General features: G+C 32.2%; 1 protein-coding gene across 1 annotated transcript; it reads left to right on the top strand.

Annotated features, from left to right (window-relative positions):
- Nucleotides 1–10,218: 10,218 nt before the first annotated feature.
- On the top strand, nt 10,219–15,215 carry HELRODRAFT_159520 (hypothetical protein; the record flags this gene model as incomplete). Its single annotated transcript, XM_009011403.1, has 5 exons — nt 10,219–10,304; nt 10,592–10,661; nt 10,857–11,044; nt 14,502–15,036; nt 15,090–15,215. The coding sequence occupies 5 exons, from the start codon at nt 10,219–10,221 to the stop codon at nt 15,213–15,215; spliced, it is 1,005 nt and encodes a 334-aa protein (XP_009009651.1).
- Nucleotides 15,216–22,268: the final 7,053 nt, after the last annotated feature.

Here is a 22,268-nt window from a genome sequence, read left to right as displayed (position 1 = left end):
GGCAACAACATCAACATCAATAACAACCTATAAATAACGACAACAACAACATGTCAACAACACTCTTAACTTCTGATCTAACTCATCTTCCATTAAAAAAATTCTTACTGATGTGTTGTTGCTATTGTTATTATTTTTACATTCCTCATTAATAATATTATTTTTTATTATTCTCTATATTCCTTATCGGCATACTTTTCATGTTATTTAGAAATTAACTTTTTTCATTAGACCTTTTATAGCGCCTCATAAAAATAAAAAAAATCATCTGATGCCTTCTACGTCATTATCGTCTTTTTCGTATTATCTTTGTCGTCGTCGTCATCCTCGTCGTCGTCATCATCATCATCATCATCATCATTGTCATTTTGAATTTTAAAATTAGACAAAACTGTTTGAACATTATGAGGACACACTTTTTACGGTGAATACATTAACAATAATTTCATTTTTCGTCAATAAAAATGAATGAAGTTAAATTAAATATTATTATTAGTTATATATATATATATATATATATAATACAAATAATTTTATAAAAATACTTTGGCTGTGATAAAGAATACAGGAATAAAAATAATTTGAAAAGTTTGAAAAAATATCAAAGCAAACTTCTTAGATAGAAAGGAACACTGAGATATTTTAATGATTAGCGAGAAAAATAAATAGTCGACAAAAAAGATGTTGACGATGATGATGGCGGAGCTGATGACGATGATGACAATGATGATAAGGAAGAAGAGCAAGAGGAGGAGGAAGAAGATGTGATGAAGACGACGATGATGATCATGACCATGATGGCGATGACGACGAAGACGAAGACGACGACGATTAGGACGATGATGATGATGATGAAAAAAAATTGCAAATAAGATGAGTAAAATACGATGAGAATGATGATGAAAATAATGATGATGATGAGAAGGAGGATGAATGTGATGGAAGTTTTGACTACGTTATTTATTGATTTATCTATGCACTTGTTCGTGCACTGTTTTATTTTCAATCATTTTTATTAATAAAAAAACTGAGTTTTATATATCTGACTTTTGTTAGTGTAATTGTTGTTGTTGTTGTGTTTATTTATTTATTTGTTTATTATTATTATTATTATTTTCAAACGTTGTTGATGTTGTATTTTGATGAGGTTTCAAACACTGGTGTTGATGCAGATGGTTGTTTATTTTTATAAAAATTGTTGCTGATGTTTATATTGTTGTTGTTGTTGTGGTTCGTTGTTGTTGCTGCTGTTGTTGTCTATGTTGTTGTTGTGTTGTCCGTAGTGTAAATTAGAAAGACGTGGAATTGATAATTAATTAGAGAGTATTGAACACCTTATTGCTGAATGGACAGGCGCACAGGAATGCACAGGAGATCCAACACGGCACACAAACACACACAACCCAAAACACACCACAAAATAACAGCTCAACGAAACTGATTACAACACCACACACGCACAATACAAACAACACACATCACAACACACTTAGCACACACACACGCACACAAACCCACACATACATACATATGTACATACACATACATGCATTAAACAACACAATGCACTTTTTACTTCATTTTTTAAAGTTATCTTCCTACGTGAGTTTTTGAAGTTTACACCATTTATATGTAGATCAATATCCAGAATAACAACAACAACAACAATAATAATAATAATAATAACAATAATAATAATAATAATAATAATATAGTCATAATAATCAAAATAAAATTTTGTTGATGATGATAATGATGAGCGCCGTACGCACCACTGCTTCAAAAGCGCCGAAGCGTAGAGTAGCATTCATTTAATGAAGTAGTCATCAATGCCACACAGAACTTTAATACACGCCACACGACGCATGTGCGTGTACTACATGTGTAGTGTATTATGTATTCCTTCTATGTATTCATCCCACACCACACAATGCATCGGTGTGTGTATGTATCTGTGTGTGTGTGTGTGTGTGTGTGTGTGTGTGTGTGTGTGTGTGTGTGTGTGTGTGTGTGTGTGTGTGTGTGTGTGTCTATTTACTATTCACACTACGACGTACCGTACTAGGTATCCTGTATATGTTATGTGTAGTATGTCGTGTAAACAAGCTTTCATACAAATCACATGATGACTAAGTGTGTTTATAAGCATTAAACGGCCGTCATACAGTTTCGACTTATTCTGATTCGTAGTGTATATTTTGTATGTGGTTAGGCTTGAATTCATCATTTTCGCTATGGTGACGAATGTTTCTGGAGATGTTGAAGGAGATGGAAAAATTAGGGAAATGATTGTGGTGATAAAATGGTGATGGTTTTAATGACGAGGATGATGATGACGATGATGACGATGATGATGACGATGAAGATGATGATAATAACGACGAATATGATGATGATGTTTGATGATGATGATGATGATGATGATTGATCTGGTTACGGCTAGGTCATGACGTTGTCTGTAATGATGTTTTATTGCAAAAGCCTGGAGATGCATTGTTTGGTTTTTGTTTTTTTTAAATATAATTGAGAAAAATTATTTGAGAAATAAAAATTTGTTAAATAAATGAATGAATAAAGTTTTTTTTTCAATGACGCTTTAGTTTGGATGTAAAAATTGAAATAAAAGTTATTGTAAGTTAGATTTTAAGTTAACTGGCCTCTTAAGCTCAACTCGACTCGTTATGATGAAATTGAAATAATAATAATCAGCTGGCAACAGCCTAAATAGAATTTTATCCTAGTTTAGTTAACAAATCGTTTATCATACATTTAATAAGTTTTAATTTGTTAAAAAATAATATTTAAATCGATATTTTTACATTATTTTAGTTGTTGTATGTTAAATTTACTACAATTGACATTTTTTGCAATGAACTCCTAGAGCTGAAAATCTGACTGAATTTAAAAATTCACACTGTAAATAATTTTCAACCTGAGTAAGAAATACCATTTTATAAACTTCAATAGTGTATTAGACAGTGTTGATAATAATTTGCTAAAGTTTGTACATTGATATTATTAATTCGCAAATGGAAACACTAGGAACCATTATTTGCTCGTGTTGTTAACTCCTGTACAAACATACAATACAATACAAAACAATAAAATATTTTATTTCTTCCTCTATATGGTCAAACATACGTATTCACATGAACACATACGCAAGTACATATATACATAAACATACACATATGCATGTATAGGCATAAATCCATACATATAAACAGAGACGAACAAACAAACAAATACATATACACACAAAGTAACAAACAGATAAATGTTATCTTGTAAAACCCAAGCGGTTTGTTGCATGCCTTACGCAGTAGTCTTATTTTTAAATGTTCCATCACAGTCCATCTTATCATTTCATCATCATCTTCCTGAATAACATCATGTGATGTATCATTTTATCATTATTTGAATCATCATCGTTATCAACATTTGAATCGTCCTCTTCATCATCATCGCCGTCATCATCATCATCATTATTATCACTTCACCATTAGTATTTCCTGCCTAGAAACGCAAACAGAATGTCACATCAATATATTTGCATCAGTATTGGACACAATAAAATGGTCCAACTAACAAAAACATGCCATTTATATATATATATATATATATATAGAAAAAGAGAGAGAGAGAAAGAGAAAGAGAAAGAGAAACACATACACTTCTTTGTGCGCAACCAGTGTTTGCGTGTAATTTTGAATGGAAAAACTTAAAAAGCAGAGAAGCAAACAAAAAATGAGAAAGATGGAAGGAAGAAAAGAAAGAGAAAAATGGAGAAAGAAAAAGAGAGAGAAAGAGAGAGAGAGAAAAAGAGAGAGAGAGAGAGAAAATCCAAAATAGAATAACAGCTTCATGTAACGAGAAAGAACTTAGATCTTCTATGCAAATTTGAAGAAAAAAATCAGTCCACAAATTAAATCAACTGATTCACATTTAATTATATTAAAAATTCACCCGTGTTTGATTCAATATTGCAGATTAGAAAGCGTATTACGCTGCTCCTCTAATTATATTATATTAAATTTTTCCATGCAATTATGCAGGGGATTACGTGCGTGTGTAGTGTGGATGGATGTTTGTATATAGATTGATGCAATGTGCTATGAGGTACTCGTTCGTTTTCACTCTTTTAGAATCTGTGTTACAGCGTGTTTGCGTGCGTGGTGTGTGTGTGTGTGTGTGAGTGTATGTGTGTGAGTCTGTGTGGATATGTGTGTGGGGGTGGGTTAATGTGTGTTTTGTACGAGGTGTTTTTTAATTTAAATATGTTATGGGTGAGTGTATGTATATGAGATAGCGTGTGGGTATGTATGTATAAATATATGTGTGGTTTTTATTGTATATGTTCTGTTATTATTATCATTATAATTATTATTATTATTACCAGTAATATTATTATTTTTATTACTATTATTAACATCATCGTTAAGTCAATTATAATTATTGACCTCGAATGTTACAGGTATGCGATGGTAGAATCATGATAATGTAGCAATTCCATGTGAAACTGTGGAAATAATGACTAGCCGGACCTACTGAAAAACTGAAAACTGAAAATGTGGATCTAGATGGAAAAAATGAATCCAAAAATGCAAAAAACATTAAAAAATAATTCACAAGATAATCGAAACTAGCTATGGGTATTAATAAGCGGCTTTATGGCTTAAGAGTATACGTTCAAATGTTTGACTGTGTAATCATGTGTGCCTTTTTTGTACGGTTAGTTTGTGTATCTGTTGGCGTATATGTTTATTTTTGTATGTATGTTTGTATGTATATTCAGGTTTACGTGTGTGTGTATTTTTGCTGGTGGTTATAACACTGCTATATTTTCTTATCTTAAAAATAATTATGTATACATTTTTATGCTTGTATAATGGGTTTTTTATCGTTGTGCTTGTGCTTAGGCTTTGTGTGTTCGTATGTTTGTGTGTGTTTGTGTGTGTATGTGTGCGTATATGTGTGTGTTTGCGTGTTGCGTATACAAATTGCATGTAATCAGTTGAAGCCCAAAGTCCATCTAATTTTCTGGAACGTTCTATTATCAGTAAATGTCGCTACAACAATGTTACGTTACTCCACGACATGTAACTACAACACGAAACACTTTTTTATCTCTCTCTCCTTCCTTTTCATTCTTTTTTTCTTTCTATCTATCGTTTATTTTTCTCTTATCTACGCTCTCTCATTTTTTTTCCTCTCTCTCTCTTTTCTTTTTCTCTCTCTTTTTCTCTCTCTCGCTAATAGTTTAATTATTAAAATTATCCAACCCTTTAATCCAATTCTTTAATTATAATTATTAAGCAAGTATATTTACTCTTATTAAATTTATCATTAATACTATTAATTTAGAAGGCTGACCTGGCGTCCCATGTATTAATGTAGTACCCGGAGGCGTCATCATTCCATCACCAAACATCATCGTCTCTAGTCATTTTGGCTATGGCAAATGTGAAATATTAATCATTTTAATCGTTTTTAAATCAAATAAATTGTCACCAATTTGTCAAAATCATCATAATTTATTTCACGGTCGTTACCGCTCCAGTATTTCCTCTTGCGGTCGTCAGCAGCTGCTGCAGTAGCTGCAACAGCCACTTTATCAACACCCTCAGCATATCCTTAATTTATTCTCGTCACTTCATCATCTACTTTTTCTCCAACGCCATCATCATCATCATCATCATCATATTTACATCAGTATCTTTCATTTTATCATCATCATTATCATCTTTCTTTTACAATCATCGTTATCATAATATTATCATTTTTGTCATCATCATCGTTATCATCAACGTTATCATCGTCGTAATCGTCATTATCATTGTCATCATCGCCCGACTTCCCATCAAACACGTTTAATAACATTTAGCATTCAGTCAGCAGTAAGAGCATGGTAAATAAATAAATGTAGGTTTGATGATGTCATATTAAGTCACGTGGTACACGTGGCTGCAGTAAAATGAGTGCATGATGACGATGACGTCAAAGATGAAGATGATGACGACGAAGATAGTGATGATGATGATGGTAAGGGTAATGGTAATGATGGAATGAGGATGGTGTTGACGATGAAAAAGATGACGATGAAGCTGATGGTAATAATGATGATGGTGGTGGCGAAGATGACGAAAATGATGAAGAGGAGGATGACGATGATGCTGACTGCTCCGTGTTGACTGACAGTCATTCACGCAGTTTGGATTGTTAGTTGGAAAGTATTTGAGGAGTTCTAAAGAGCCATATTATTGTTGCCGCTATTTGTGTTGTTCATGCTGTTGTTGTTGATGATGTTATCTATGTTGTTGTTGTTGTTGCTGCTGCTGCTGCTGTTTTTGTTGTTGATGTTGTTACTGTTGATGTCATCTATGTTTTTGTTGTTTAGTTTTTGTTGTTGTTATTGATGCAGTTGTTGTGGATATCAATTTTGTTATTTTTGCCGTCGTTGTTGATATTTTTTATTTTGTAGCGTTGTTTTTTGTTTATTGACGGTAACTTGTAGTTTCTGTAATATATTTTTGTCTGGTGTTATTTAGAAGTTTTTGATGTTGTTAGTTAATTTTAATTTAAAAATAAAATCACTCTGCAAATAATTTTGCCGTTGCTTTAATTATTTCAAGTTGTACAACAACGATTTTTGAATCTTCCATGTATATTGCCCTTCATTTCAAACTTATCTAACTTATCTAGCGCGATTTTTATTTAATTATTGAACATTTCTACATTTTATTTGAATTTATTTAACAATAAAAAAAAATTGACAAGTTAATGACATGCTAATAAGAATGCGCTTACATTACAAATAATGTTGACGTAGGCCTATCATAATTACGTCAGCACTGACGTCATTTTGTTTGCCCTGTCATCGGTGAGACCGTCAAATATTTCATCGAATGTCATTGAATGTCTCTTACTTACTTGCTTGGCTGTTGATGTGTTTGTTCTGATTTCACGGTTGTCATTCGGCTGGCGGCTGGAGATAGGAAAAGTTATTCATAACCACTAAAACCATCGTCGTCAGAGGAGACGCTACGTGTTCGTTTCGTTTTTACTGTCATCATAATCATTAATGACGTCATCGTCACTACAAGACAGTTATCATCATTGTCATTCTAGCTATCATCATTTCTTCATCATCGTCGTTTTAATTATTTTTATTACTTTTGTAAAGAAATAATTCTCAGTAGCAGTTAACACATCTTTACGGTCTGGCTTTCATGTTGCAGCAGATCAATGGAAACATGTGAGGACAAGTTTTAATAGACAAATGAACTAAGTGCTCAACTAACGCCATAAAATCTTGTTTGTATTTTAATTTGTATGCATGTGGGTATGTAATTGTGTATATATGTGGTCTGGGAAGCAAATGCAGAAATTTTTTAGTAATTTGAAAATATAATTGTTTGTAGGGAGTCCAAGCTACAACCCCAAGACCACCTACACTTTTGAATTATACACATAAAAATGGCTTTCCATGCACAACGCATACACACACACATTCACAATGCATACACACACGCATTCACAATGCATACACACACGCATTCACAATGCATACACACACGTATTCACAATGCATACATGCACGCATTCACAATGCACAAGAATCTGACGCAGGCATTCAGGCGTGTAAATGACATATGGCGGATTAATAATATCTCATATCGAAAAATACAGAAAAACTGAAAAGACAAAAATGTTAACTCGTGTAATTATAGTGGTGCTTGTTGTTTGGGCTGCTAGTGTTGTTGTTGTTGTGTTTGTGTTGTGTTGTTGTATTTTTGTTGTTTTTGTTGTTGCTGCTGCTGTAGTTGTTGTTGCTGCTGTTGCTGTTCTTAGTAGTTTTGTTAGTGTTGTCGTTGATGTGACAGTTATAAACGTTGTTAATGTTTTTGTTGCGTAGTTGATGTAAGTAAACGAACGAGGGATGCAGTTGTTTGGCAGTTGTTGATGGCACACTCCTCTCTCTTATTGTGGCGCAGCAAGGCAAAGAGTGAAATTTTATTGCTATCGTTACAATATTGATACTCGGAGCGTCTACCAACACATAAACAACAACAAAAACAACAACAACAATTGTAGTAATAACAATAACATCAACAAAAAAAACAAAAATATTTAATTTTTTTTTTGCACGTGACCACCACATATAGCCGTTGCCTTTATAGTCGGATTACTGTTATTAATTTGCTTGCTATTATTATTACTATCATTATTATTATTATATTCTTTTTCATTATATTATTATTATTATTGTTATTGATTATATTATTGTTAATGTTATTGTCATTACCCAAATAAAGTTACAATGATGACGATGGCAATTGTAATAATCCTGACAATAATAAAAAAAATTTATAATTGGCATCAACGACAACGTCAACAACAACAACATAAATAACAGCAACAACGTCAACAATGTCAACAACATCAATAACAACACATCAATAACAACAACAACAATATAGTGGTGAACCAAACTTGATTGCATCTGTTTGATGAAGTGTGATGATTTGCTTCCTATGTTCAACCTTCCTTTATTCATTCATTCATTCATTTATTCATTCACTCACTCACTCACTCATTCATTCATTCGTACGTTTAATAGTTTATTTTCAACCAGTTATTTCAAAATTTTTAATTTTCATTGGAATTCATTCGTTAATAAAATCTTGTTTCTATTTAACTTACATTCATTTCCTGGTTATTTTTAAGGTTATATATTTATTTATTTATTTATTAAATAATCATAATCAGTTAATAACATCAAAATAATCAGTTAATGAAATTTGAATATTTTTAAATTTTTTCTATTCGATATTTATTTCATTAAATTGTATTGCATCCATGCTTCCAGTTTCCAAGTTTTTATGTTTCATCCATCAACTCACCCTTCCATCATTAGTGAAGTTGTGATATATTCATTCATCCATTTCCCAATCCATCTTTCCATCTATCATGTCTCGGACTCGTAGTCAAGCTCACGCCTAATTTTTTTTATCTCTTCTTTGTCGTTTCTTTTTCCCACATCATCATCATCATCTTCATTGATCATTATCATTCTTATCAGCATCTTCTCCATCTTTTTCATCATCATTTTCTTCTTCATTATCATTCTAATCATCTTCTTCATCAACAACTCATTTACAATCATCACCTTTTTCAATGCCTTTTATTGGTTTGCAAATTAGCTCAGACAGTAAAAGTGCCATGACTTTCGATGTTATTGCTATTGCACGATGACATGGTTCGAATACTATCTGTCTAAAACTTTTATTATTATTATTATTATTATTATTATTATTAGAGAACTTGTAGAGCGCCTTTTATAGTCATCCAAAGGCGCTCCATGATTTGTGCGAATCAATCCAAGAAGATATGAGTTTTCAATTCCTTGCGAAACTGTCGAAGAGTTAATCCCGGCCGACGCAGGTGATGGGGCAAATTATTCCAGATCGAAGGACCAGCAACTGCAAAACTTCTATCAGCAACAGCCAACTTTGTTTTCGGCACCATCAATAAATCTTGATCATCTAAACGCAACTTGATTGACGGATCAGATCTAACTCTACGTATTATCATTTCAGACAGGTTACTTGGACTGAGACCATTCAGGCATTTGAACACCATGATGGAAATTTTGTATAAGATTCTTTTCCTAACATTAAGCCAATGAAGATCCAACAGCGTTTGACTAATGTGATCAAACTTCAAACGGCCACTAACAATCCTGGCCGCTCTGTTCTGAATTGACTGTAGAGAAGACAATGTAAAAATGTAAAAAATGTCTGTAATTAAAAATGCTACTCTTATATATACTATAATAGTTATATTCAAACTAAATTCGAACACCAATCAATTATTAAGCAACTCATTCAACAGGAATAATTCATATTAGAATGTGACAAATTTTTTAAGATCGGTGAGTCACCTATTTATAAACTAATATACTATTTCAACCTATTACCTTTATTTGTATTTAGAGGTGAGCCAATTAAATTCACGAATATTTGTAGGTCACCAAATTAAAATTATTAATATTTGTAGGTTACCCAATCAAAACTAATGGTATTTTTAGATTACCCAAACCACATTAATAATATTTGTTGGTCAGCCAATTAAAATGAAAGATATTTATGGGTCATCTAATCAAAATTAATAACATTTGTAGGTCACGAAACCACCTTGACCTGTCTGTTGCCACACATGAAGCGAACAAGATCGTGCACAGAGGCTTACGAGAACCACCTACACACATACTTCCACAACAAAGATTACAGAGGGGTTTGCAGGTGAGTGAATGAATGAGTGAATGAATGAGTAAAAAATTGAAAATTTGATGAGAGAGAGAAGAGAGAAGGAGATGGAAAGAGATAGAGGGAACCGACAAATAGATGAAAAAAATTATAGAAAGAAGGTAGTTCAATTATAAAAAGCTATAAACATTATTTTATCTAGAATAATGATTGATGACCGCATTTCTAACTGAATGTTCGTTTGATTGAGTCGCGAAAATCCATTCAAACGATTGAAATAATAAATTCGAAATAAATGAGCGATCTGATGAAAATTCACGAAGACAGACAAATTTATCAACCGTTGAAAGTAACGCCAACGAAATGGTTGAAAACTCATCAAATTTTTTGAAAGTTTGTTCACCCGCTAGAGAGCAAATATACGACGTATAACGACATTCAGAGCCTGTAAGAACCATTATGAGACCCGGGTCGGGCACATTTCAGTGTCAGTTATTGCCGTAAAAAGTTGTGTGCTAAGTAAAATAGAGATCGCCAACCGTTTTAACGATTATAACCCCTACAATAAACTTCAAAAACTTTTTTTAGATTTTCAAAAACCTTAAACTCGGAGCCCCATGTCAAATGACTCTCCTTACTGTCCCCTCTCCTCTTCCAGGGCCTGCCGGCATTAATAAACATTATCATATCATTTTTTTCATTATCCTCATTATTGTGGCTATCGTCCACATCACCTGGATTTATTTTGTGAGATTACAAATGAAGAAAGCTTCCAGGTAATCGTCTCCGTCATCTTTTGTTTCTTTTTATTTATCAGCCGATGGAGTAGGCTTCGAGAGTTTCAAAAAGTTGACAATCAATTTCTGCTCACCGTACATTCCAATGTTGTTTACATAGCAAGTATTTTTTAAATTTTAGTTTGTCCGGAAAAGCTTTGACTACAAAAACAAATTTAATATGAAAATTTTCACTTTAAAAAATTCTGTGAATCTCAAAACGACGCTGTTGAATTTTAATTTCAATATGATTCTTGCAATATTCAACGCATAAATAACAATTTTTTAAATAATCATGTTTTAATTTGTAATAAATGTCTGCGGACTTCATTACTAACTAATCCTAACCCACTCAGTACACGTTCGTCTAAGCTAACTTTTAATAAATCTGCTCATTGTCATCGTTGCCAGCTTAAATTTACAACAGTTTCAGCACTTGCATGCACATACGCGAATTAACAATCTTTATCATTCAAACTCGACCAACATAATCAAACACTTAAATCCCGATCTAATGCACCCCAAACAATAAACATAATCCAATCCAATTCAATTGGATTTTAGATTATATAATATTTATTATTAATTGAAATATTTCAAATGTTGTTCTACGTTCAAAATACGGGAGAGATAGCTCAATACGCCCACTTTCATAGGCCTCAAACGGAATGCACGCACAATACGTACAATGCAACAAATTACACGCTGCACATGTCGCTAATATGAAAATTGCTCCCGGCACAACAAACCACAAACAGGCCCACGCGCATACACAAACATTTACACACATACAAACACACACATATTCTCACACACGCACACGCACACACGCACACACTTGGAGACATTACGTGGAATAAAGGCGCATTTTCACGTATGTAAGCGTAAATTAAATTAAATCTGGCATGTGGGGTGACATTATTTTAAATTTTCAACCGAGCACATCTGTGATTTAAAATCTGGAAAAGGGGAAAAAAAGTATATTTTAATCGAAGGAACTCTAGTGACTTAAAAATGAACTGCGTGAGACTCACGCAACTAACAAACATGTGGTTTCGTTAGCATCAGCCATCACATTAACAACAAACCCATTAGAACAAACGACATGAATGCAACAACGAAAATGGTGAAAGTGTCATTAGAATACTAAAACCAACAATATAACAGGTAATTCCAAGTTTAGTAGAGTAAGAACAGCAACAACAACAACAACAACAACAACAAAATACCATTCTATACTTCTTCTTACTTAGTTTCGTAAGCAGGCAGGCAGATTCGCGTGCGTTTAAACATGCAAGTGAATGATTACCTAATTCAGTTCGGAATATTGCGCGCGATGCCAATGTATTATTATCTTTATTTCATAAAGTCCCTGCAATAAAGATCTGATTTTATTTCATAACGTTGTCCGAAAATAATCTACCATTACATTTTTTATTACAGGATTGTCCATATTTATATGTATATTATTTTGTTTAATAAGCTCTATTATTTAAAAAATTACATCGGCATAATGAAGATTTTTATTTTAGATACGAAAATTGTTGTAAGAATATAAATGTGTAATGTGTTTATGTGTCTTTGTGATTGTGTGTGGAAATGTATGCGCAAGTTGCACTAAAAAAGGTCAAAACAGCAGGACTCTCACACATTCACGATTTTCAAATTTAACTTTTTTCAGTTAAGCAAACAAATTATTTCCATGAATACATAATAAAAATGCATTGTATACGTACAACTTTCTCGTCTGTCTGTATTTGTAATATTTAATGAAAAAAACATTTGTATTTTTATACTACGTACAAACAAATACAACAGTCTGTATGTATTATTATGCAGCTGATTAGGTTCACACTTAAGACATACATACTTAACGTTTAAGACCAACTTTATTTAAGTTTTATTCCAATGTTAATGTTTAATGTAATTCTTACGCTCAATACGTAGCTCGCCTTGTACTACTAACTTGTAACATTTTTCTACACAGTGCCTGTTTGCAGATCGTGATATTCAACGCCAAAGTTTAAATTCTTAAACTACTTCAATCTAGTTTTGTTTCAATTTTTGAAATTTGAACTAATTTTGTTAATGATTATATTCTATCTTAACTAATGATTTACATAATAATATGCATGTATACAAAAATAATAATAATGATATGCATGTATGTATTGTTTACATGTATGTCTAGTTTACAGGCGTGTTTTGTTTGCACACAAAATTACATGCGAGCAGAAGTTGTAAATGAAAGGTAAATAATTAATTTATTTAAATGGCGCAAGGGAGAAATAGCAAGAAGAGACGCAGTAATTATAGCTGCTGTTCAGGTAGCCGAAGCATTAGTCCTTTAAGGTAGTTGAAGTTGTTGTAGCAACTGTGGTAGTCGTTGTAGTAATTGTGGTAGTTGTTGTAGTGGTAGTTATTGTAGTAGTAGCAGTTGAAGAAGTAGCCTTTGTCGCTACCGTTATTTTTTGGTGTTTTTAGCCTTTTTTAAGAGCTAACTACCACACCAGGTCCTTCAGAAAAAAAGAATTCCACAAGAAAGATAATTTAAATTTGTAGATTTTTATTTTTAAAATATTTTCCACTGATAAAAATTGCATTTTATTAAAATATATAAAAATTAAGAAAAAAATTGAAATAATCAAAATAATTGAGGGTCTCCGCTAAGTTAGAGCTTACCTTTCCGTTGGCCAGGGCCTCTGTGAGTCTGATTAGAGTTTGATCTGTTTATAGTAGTTGTAATGTAGTGGTTGAGATATGACAAATAAATGTGCTAATAGTAGCAGTTGTTGTAGTAGTAGTACTAATAGCAGTGGTAGTAGTAGTAGTACTAATAGCAGTGGTAGTAGTACCAAATAGCAGTGGTAGTAGTACTAATAGCAGTAGTAATTGTAGTGTCTAAAAAAATTGCTGTTTTCTATTAGCTCACTTCAATACAGTAAAATAAATTTAATGAAATAAAATAAATTAACTATATTTTTTTCAAATTTCAATCTTCCTCATCTATCTTTCCGAAATGTAAATAACCGTTTGGCTGATGAAAATGTGCGATCGTGGTGTATGTGTGCCTTTGTGTGAGTCTGTGTATGTGTGTCTGTGTGTGTCAGTGCGTGGTGTGTGTGTGTGTGTGTGTGGTGTGTGTGTATGTTTTTACATGATGCTGACATCAGTTTTTCTTCCTCCTTGATATCATCTCTACTATATTTTTATCAAGATACTTTAAATATATTATTCTGAAACTTATAGAATAAAAATTAAAATGATCTAACCTTTTGATCAGATCATTCATTCGTTATAATTATTTCATTTTTTGGATCGTAACCATAAGAACTGCCATTTGTTCGGGCGGGCTGTGGTTATGCTAAAGTTGTTTAATCACGCAACAAGTTTGAAAACTTTTTAAGAAAATTTTATTTGGATAATACTGAAATTAAAATTTTCGTTTGCTCGCCAGGGTAACGAAGGTTGCGCTGGATTGTTTCCACAGCATTAAGCGGGATATCAAACATCGCTGCAGACAGCAACAGAGAAGAAACCAGCCAAACATCAACAACAACAACAGCAACAACATCAACAACAACAACCAAGATCACAATCAACACTTGATCTCAACATCGTCGTCGTCTTCAACATCTTCATCATTATCTTCATTGCAAATGATCAACCGATTAGAAAGCGACTACAGTAGGTTATTCGTCAATCCTTTAATTGAAAACACGCGTTCCATCGTTAGATCCCACTGCAACTTCTCGTCGCCCTACAACGAGTACTTCACGTCGTCAGCCAACAGTATAAACTTTCTAATCATCGTGCGTACCTCTAAAATCAATTCAAATTTTGTAACCGTATCGTTAGTGATTGCTTCTGTTACGCTACTGAATTCAGCTTCCATAATGAGAGTTCTTGTTTGTGTGGTGAAGTTCCTTCGACGGCTCTTCAAAGAGACGTTCGCGGCACTGAAGACTCTGACGGACAAATTAGATTTGACAGTAGGCGAACGGTTGCACACACCTCGCTCAACATCACAACATCAAAACTTCAGACCGCTTCATCGATTGTTTCATCATTATTATCGCCTGATCATTTCCGCTGCAGGCCGCTATTTCCTGCTTTCTTTCAAAGCTTTTCTAAATCCACTTTTAAATATTTATCGTCGTCTCCATCGTAATCATTGTTATCTCGTTATTTTTTCTCTCATCAGCAACGCCATCGGACCATCAAATTTTTTCAGTTCCATCTTCACCATCGTCGTCATCATCTTCTTCACAATGACGTCACCGCTGTTACAAACGCTATCATGGCCTTAATAAATGTTTAAAAGTGAAGTTAGATTAGTGTAAATTCGTGTTCAAACATGACAATAGAAACAATTTATTTTCAGCAACATTACAATTACAGTAGTATATTTCTTTTCTTTCTCAAGATTTTAATTAAATTCCATCGTTTCTGGATCTGAATGCTTAATCATGTTCTCAGAGATGAACGATGTTGCAATTGCAACCTTTGTATTTGTAAGTGTGTGTTATTTGTGTGTCTGTGTGTTTGTCTGTCGGTGTAGCAGTGTGTCTGTTTGTGTGTGTGTGTGTGTGTGGTGTGTGTGTGTGTGTGCGTGTCTCTGTGTGAGATACTTGTCCTGTAAAAATTGTGTGATTCTACACGTTTTTATTCTTGTAAACATTGTAAACTTTTGTGAGAATTGTTCAAAAAGATACATATTTTTCATTATATTTAATTAGTTTTTGACGATAACGCACCTCCTGCAAGGTTTGTCACTGGACAAACATGGAGGAAGTTGGGACAAGATTTGTATTTATTTTATTTGCATTTTTTACATTTTAGCCGTTTGGTTTGTTTGGTGTTGATTTTGTTTGATGTGTCTATAATGCTGATGTGTCTGTATTGTTGTTGATGTGATTGTTTGATGTTTGTTGTAGTTAATGTGATTGTGTGTTGTTGATGTGATAGTATGTTGTTTATGTAATTGTGTATTGTTGATGTGTTTGTTGTAGCTGTACGTTGGTGTGTTTAGTTTGTCGATTTGTTCCTATATCTACGAGCGTTTTTAAATGTTTGTAATTATAGGCGCGTTTGTGTTTAGTTAGAGAAACATTTGTTTGCAAAGGCAGTTGTATATTAAGATGATGGCTGTATGTCTAGATTTTTTTGTTTTGTTTGTTTGTATGTATGGTAAAATGAGTTTAAGAGTGTTTGGATAATTTGATGCTGACTCTTATATACGCATATATTTGACAAGTACGTATGCAGGTATGTATATATGTAAATATATGTGTATGTGTGTGTGCGTGCGTGTGTGCGTACGTGTCTATGTGTATGTGTTATTGCTTAAACGTTTGTGTACCTATGTATGTTCGTTTTATATTTTTATGTCCGTGTAATCATGTGATTTCCTACTGCATGCATTGTTCTTTTATGGTTTGTTTATTGGCCCTCTCATTACTTTTATTACCGAAATCGCTCCGGCATATATTCTTTGCTATTTTATTCCACTCTCTTACGTGTTGTCGCTCGTCGGGTATGTAATTTTATTGTTGCTAGTGTTGCTGGTGTTGATGTTGTTTTCCAATTTTGCTGCTATGATTGATCAAAGATTTTTTTTTTGCTAAAAAGTGATTTTTTTTCTTGAATGTTTGAATTTTGAAAATGTTATTCGCCGTATATTGAAAGTAACTTTTTGTAGGAATTAACATTTTTTTGTTGAATACGCAACTTTGAAAGAAGAGTTATTTTAAGAACGAAACAAACAAATATAAATTTTCAATGCATTGTTATTGCTGATATATATTTGCGCCAACTCGCTTCTTTAATCGAATTTTAAAATAAAATAAGATAGGACATTGCACATGATGATAACGACCAAAATCATCATCACCATTTTGTATCATCATCATTTTGTGTCATCATCATTTTGTATCATTATCATTTTATGTCATCATCACTTTGTATCATCACTATTCATTTTGTATCATCATCATTTTGTATCATCATCATTTTGTATCATCATCATTTTGTATTATCATCATTTTGTATCATCATCATTTTGTATCATCTTCATTTTGAATCATCATCATTTTGTATCATCATCATTTTGTATCATCTTCATTTTGAATCATCATCATTTTGTATCATCATTATTCTGTATCATCATCATTTTGTATCATCATTATTCTGTATCATCATCATTTTGTATCATCATTATTCTGTATCATCCATCATCATTGTTTTAACATCATCACTTTAACGGCTGCTGTTAAAAATTGAAAACTATTGAAATCACCATTATATGAATTTTTCATTGAAAATCTCAAATGAAATTTTTTTTTTATTTTGTTGAATTTAATTAATATGTTCACAAAACGCTGTCGTGATTGATGACGATTGTTGTCAAATGTTTTCATTCGTTCTTAAAATTGATTCTTCTTTCCATTATTCATTCATTCATTCGTTTGCTTGTTCGTTCGTTTTTGTTTATACCGTAAAAATTTATTTTTTACATCCAATCAATCATTCAATCTTTCATTGAATAATTTTTACACATTCATTCATCAATTTGAGAAATTTGTAAATAAATTTTTTCAAATAGCTGAACAAACGTTCATGCATTCATTCACTCATTCAATCCTTCATTCATTCATTCATTTATTTATTTATTTATTCATTCATTCATATATTTATTCATTCATCCAGTCATTCATACATACAAACGTTCATTCATTCATTTATTCATTCATTCATTCTTGTTCACACATGTTCATAGTCATAATTCATCTACTATAATCATTCTTTTGTTATTTCCTTTTTTATAATAGTTTATTAATTTTTATTACATATTTTTTAAAGTTTATAAATGCAAAAACAAAACTAAAAAATTATTATTATGAAAAAAGATTGATACATGAGCCCAAATTGAAATATGGAAAGCCCAAAACATTTCAGAACAATCTATCATGAACATTTTTAACGTTAAACATCTTTTCACAAAGTTCTAGCATGTTCTAAACAAATTTATTGAGAAATAAAAACACTTTACTCTTATTAAAAAAACTTAAATATTAAAATTAAAGAGGACAACAACATTGCTAAATAATCGCGTGTTCTCTGTTGATCATATCTTAAAGATACTACTTCAAAATTCATCACATGATAATTTTTTCGTTTTTTAATATAAGGTTATTTCATTTGTCTGAAACTTCTCCCATGTTTATTAGCTTATTCAAAAATAATTTTTAAATATTTAACAATTTTTAAAAATTGTTTTAGGTGTTTGTATGTTTGTTCTATTCATAATCCATGTTCAATTTCTTCCTTTAGTGATTCATTTTAATAAATTTTCATCAATTCAATGAAAATAATATTTAATTTCTTCCGATCGACACAAAGATTTTATTAATTATAATTTTAAGAAGTTAAATAAATAAATATAAAAAACATTGGTCTAGATGTGTTTGTTATTTTCTTACGAGTGTATGTAAACCTGGTAAACCTGCTAGCTATTAGGCTATTTATTTATTATTTAGTTATGGAAGAGAACATGGGAAAGATTCAAACCCACTGATAGTAAATGTCAATATCTCTATCTATTTTATAAGTGACAAGGTTATCATTTTAAGAAATGTCGTCACGGTCGTTGTGGGTGGTATGTTTTTGATGGAGTTATTAAAAATTGATAGGGAAGGAAGAGGCGGGAAATAAAATGGAGATGGTTTTGCTTCTGATGTGGCAGTCTTGCTGTCGTTTCGTTTTTATAACTCATCATCAAATAATGATGTCGACTCTGTTGTTATTGTTGTTGCTGTTGTTGCCGTTGTTTTTGTTGCTTTTGCTGTAGACGAGGACGACGATGATGGTGATGATGACAATGAAGACGATGATGGTAGTGAGAATATTCATTTGCTTATATAACTATTCACTTAACACTCAATTCATGTACTCACTCTTTTTTTTATTTATTTATTTATTCATTCACTCATTCATTCATTCAACATTCGAATAATTTTGTTTATAGCGTAAAATGTTCTTTTTTCCAGTCATCCATCTATTCTTCGATCGATAAACTTATTCAATCATCCATTAAAGCATTCAATCATCCATCCATCCATCAGCTCACTCGTTCATTCATCCATAAAAACATCCATCTATCCATTCATCAATTCACTCGTTCATTCATTTATTACATCGTCACACACGCCAACAATAGCCTGACAGATATCCAGAGGGAATAACAATTGAAACAAAGTATAATTGAAAAATAAGACCATAGACAAAAAAAAATTTTTTTTTTCAATAAATTAAAAAAAATAAAATGATTATCAATAAATTATAATGTGAAAATGAAACTACATAGCTAAATTGAATGACAAAATTATTATTTCACTGAACCTTCTGACACTTCCTAACCTTATAACGTTATTGTCATCACATCAACCATTATAACAATAACAACAACATTTCAAACGCCATAAAAAAACATTATCACATCAAAAATTTCAATTACAATAATGAAAAACAACAATTTTGATTGCAACGACCAACAACAACAACAAAAACAAACAACTATATCTATTTATACCGCTTACAACACTAAAAACATGTAAGAAAACCATAAAACAACGTACTTCAAAGCAATAATTGAAATTTTAAATAGAAATAACGCGCTAGAAAAACACTAAAACGATAGAATGATTGTCGAAAAGTGATTGTGAAATGGCGAAATTTGCGCGCGAAAAATGAATATTCTATCTGCACCTGTCAGAAACAATTACCCTTGAGAGAGGGAAACTTTCCAATAAGGCTTTTTTTCGATATAAATATATCTCCAACAACTTCTACAGGAGAATTTATCTCGTACCGACGATACTGATGATGATTGAAATTATTATTATTATTATTATTATTATTGTTATTGTTGTGTGTGGCGCCCTGTGTATTTAGGTTGCAGCGTCACCAGCCCCCGATCTGCTGCTGATATTTTTCTACTTGTCAATAAACCAGCATCTGCATCTTCATTCCATTTTTATTTTCTGTTTCTTTTTCCTGAATTTTTGTTTGAATTTTTTTTCCCGCGCCTTTGAATGATTGCCAGTAAGGTAGGAGTAACATTACTCTAACAGTCACATGCACGGAGCACCCAGTTTTAACGATTTCAAGTCTCTTTCCTTGCGTTAATGATGGGCTTGGTCTCTCTCTCTCTCTCTCTCTCATTCTCTCTCTTTCTTTCTCTCTCTCTTTCTCTCTCTCTTCTTTACTTCATTCATTCAACGCTGCTGCCACTTTGTTTACTAATTGTATAATAAAATATAAATATTTGTTTATATAATATATAAAATATTCTTGATAAAAAGTGAAAGTCGTTGATTAATGTGAATGAATGACTTGTGACTACCAACACTTTTTCGTAATTAACGCCAACTGTTGATGAATTTTAGGTCAGGTCGTGTTATATTAATTAGTTTTTGGTCAATTATTTGTCGTTACAATTTTTTAACGTATCGATGGTGACGACGATGATGATGACGATGATGATGAAGATGATGATGACGATGATGATGAAGATGATGATGACGATGATGATGACAGCGGCTGTAGCGACGGTGATAAGTGGGAGGAGGAGCAAAAGGAGGAGGATTCATTCTACTTGTGGAAAATTAAAATTTAAAAAAAATTCTTAAAAGAGGATCGTGGTGCAGAATGAACATCAGAGGAACTGCTGCAATTTTAAGAAAGTGGCAATAATAAATTGCTTTAAAATTAACAAAATCATAAAATAAGGGAAAAATTTTGAAAAATAAATATAATGCCGGAAGTCATAACCACCAGCATGACGTCACGATAAAATTATTTAAAAGTTTATCATCACCATTGTCACCAGTTTCATCATAAACATCATCGTGATTATCAATAAGATAACAAAACATTTCTATTTTTTGTTCTCATCATTGATCTCATCACATTCATCTTTAATTTTTTCAAATTGATTATTTATTATCTTCATCATTTCTTCAAAATGGCACTCATATCAGATGTGAAATATCGTTAATGTTGCAATCATTTTTATATTATTCATAATTGTCTTCATCATCACCACTTTCTTCAAGTGCTGAATCGTCGTCATCATCATCGTCACGATCATCATCATTATTCTAATCATCACAAAAATTTTAAGACAAAGCAATTTCAATTACATCGCTTAAAATAGGAACCTTCAGTTGGTTGCATGCTATCGTCATCATCGTCATTTTCATCTTTATCCTCATCATTAGCATCATCTTTTTCATCGTCATCAGCACCATCTTTTTCATCATGATCTTTCTCATCATGATCTTTATCATCATCATCATTATCATCATCATCTTTTTCGTCATTTTTATTATTTTCATCTTCCTGGTCCCATTTCTTTCTCCATCATCTTCATCATTTCACTGCACTAAACGCCATCATCAGCTTTATCATCGCTAATATTATTATCATTTTCCATTTTTACAGACAGCATCGTCATATCGTTCTCATCAAATCTTCATCATTATCAGTGTCGTCATCACCATCATCACCACACCATCATCATCGAGAAAACCTCTTCCCCGTCATCGCCATTATCATGCAACGTAGTCATTTCTGCCACCTGTAAAAAACAACTGAAAAATTTATAGCCTCATAAAATTCTTCCAACCAACCATATTTTTATACCTCGCACATCCCTATTTTTAAAACACCTCTCACCTGCTAAAAAATTTTTAGCTCTCTCGGCCAATTTTTACTTTGGTTTTATTTTCGTTTTTGGCTTTTTTCATGACTTGGTTTCATTCAAAAGAGTCGTCGCATTGGTATGTATCGCTAACGAGATGTTATAGTTACGATGATGATAGCAATATAATGAAATGCTGCAACATATAAATATTAAATTTCTAAAATAAATATATTAATCAGATAAACTTCATCTCAATATTTCATCTCAGACGCTTCACATAAACTTTAAATTTGTGTGTGCGTGCATTCGTGCGTGTGCGTGTAGAGTCGTATATATTTAGTCTTTATGTGGTTTATATATTTAGTCATACGGTGGTATATATTTACAGTCGTACAGCATTTAAAATAGCAGCTAATGTTAAACATAATAGTTGCACGCAGGCATTCTGAATTATACATGGAAATGTTTTCTTAACTGTACGCGTCCGTGCTATGTCGACTCGGTCACGCTGCTTCTGAG

The sequence above is a fragment of the Helobdella robusta genome, assembly GCF_000326865.2.
Source record: "Helobdella robusta unplaced genomic scaffold HELROscaffold_1, whole genome shotgun sequence".
NCBI lineage: Eukaryota > Metazoa > Annelida > Clitellata > Rhynchobdellida > Glossiphoniidae > Helobdella > Helobdella robusta.
This window is presented reverse-complemented; position numbering and strand designations above follow the sequence as displayed.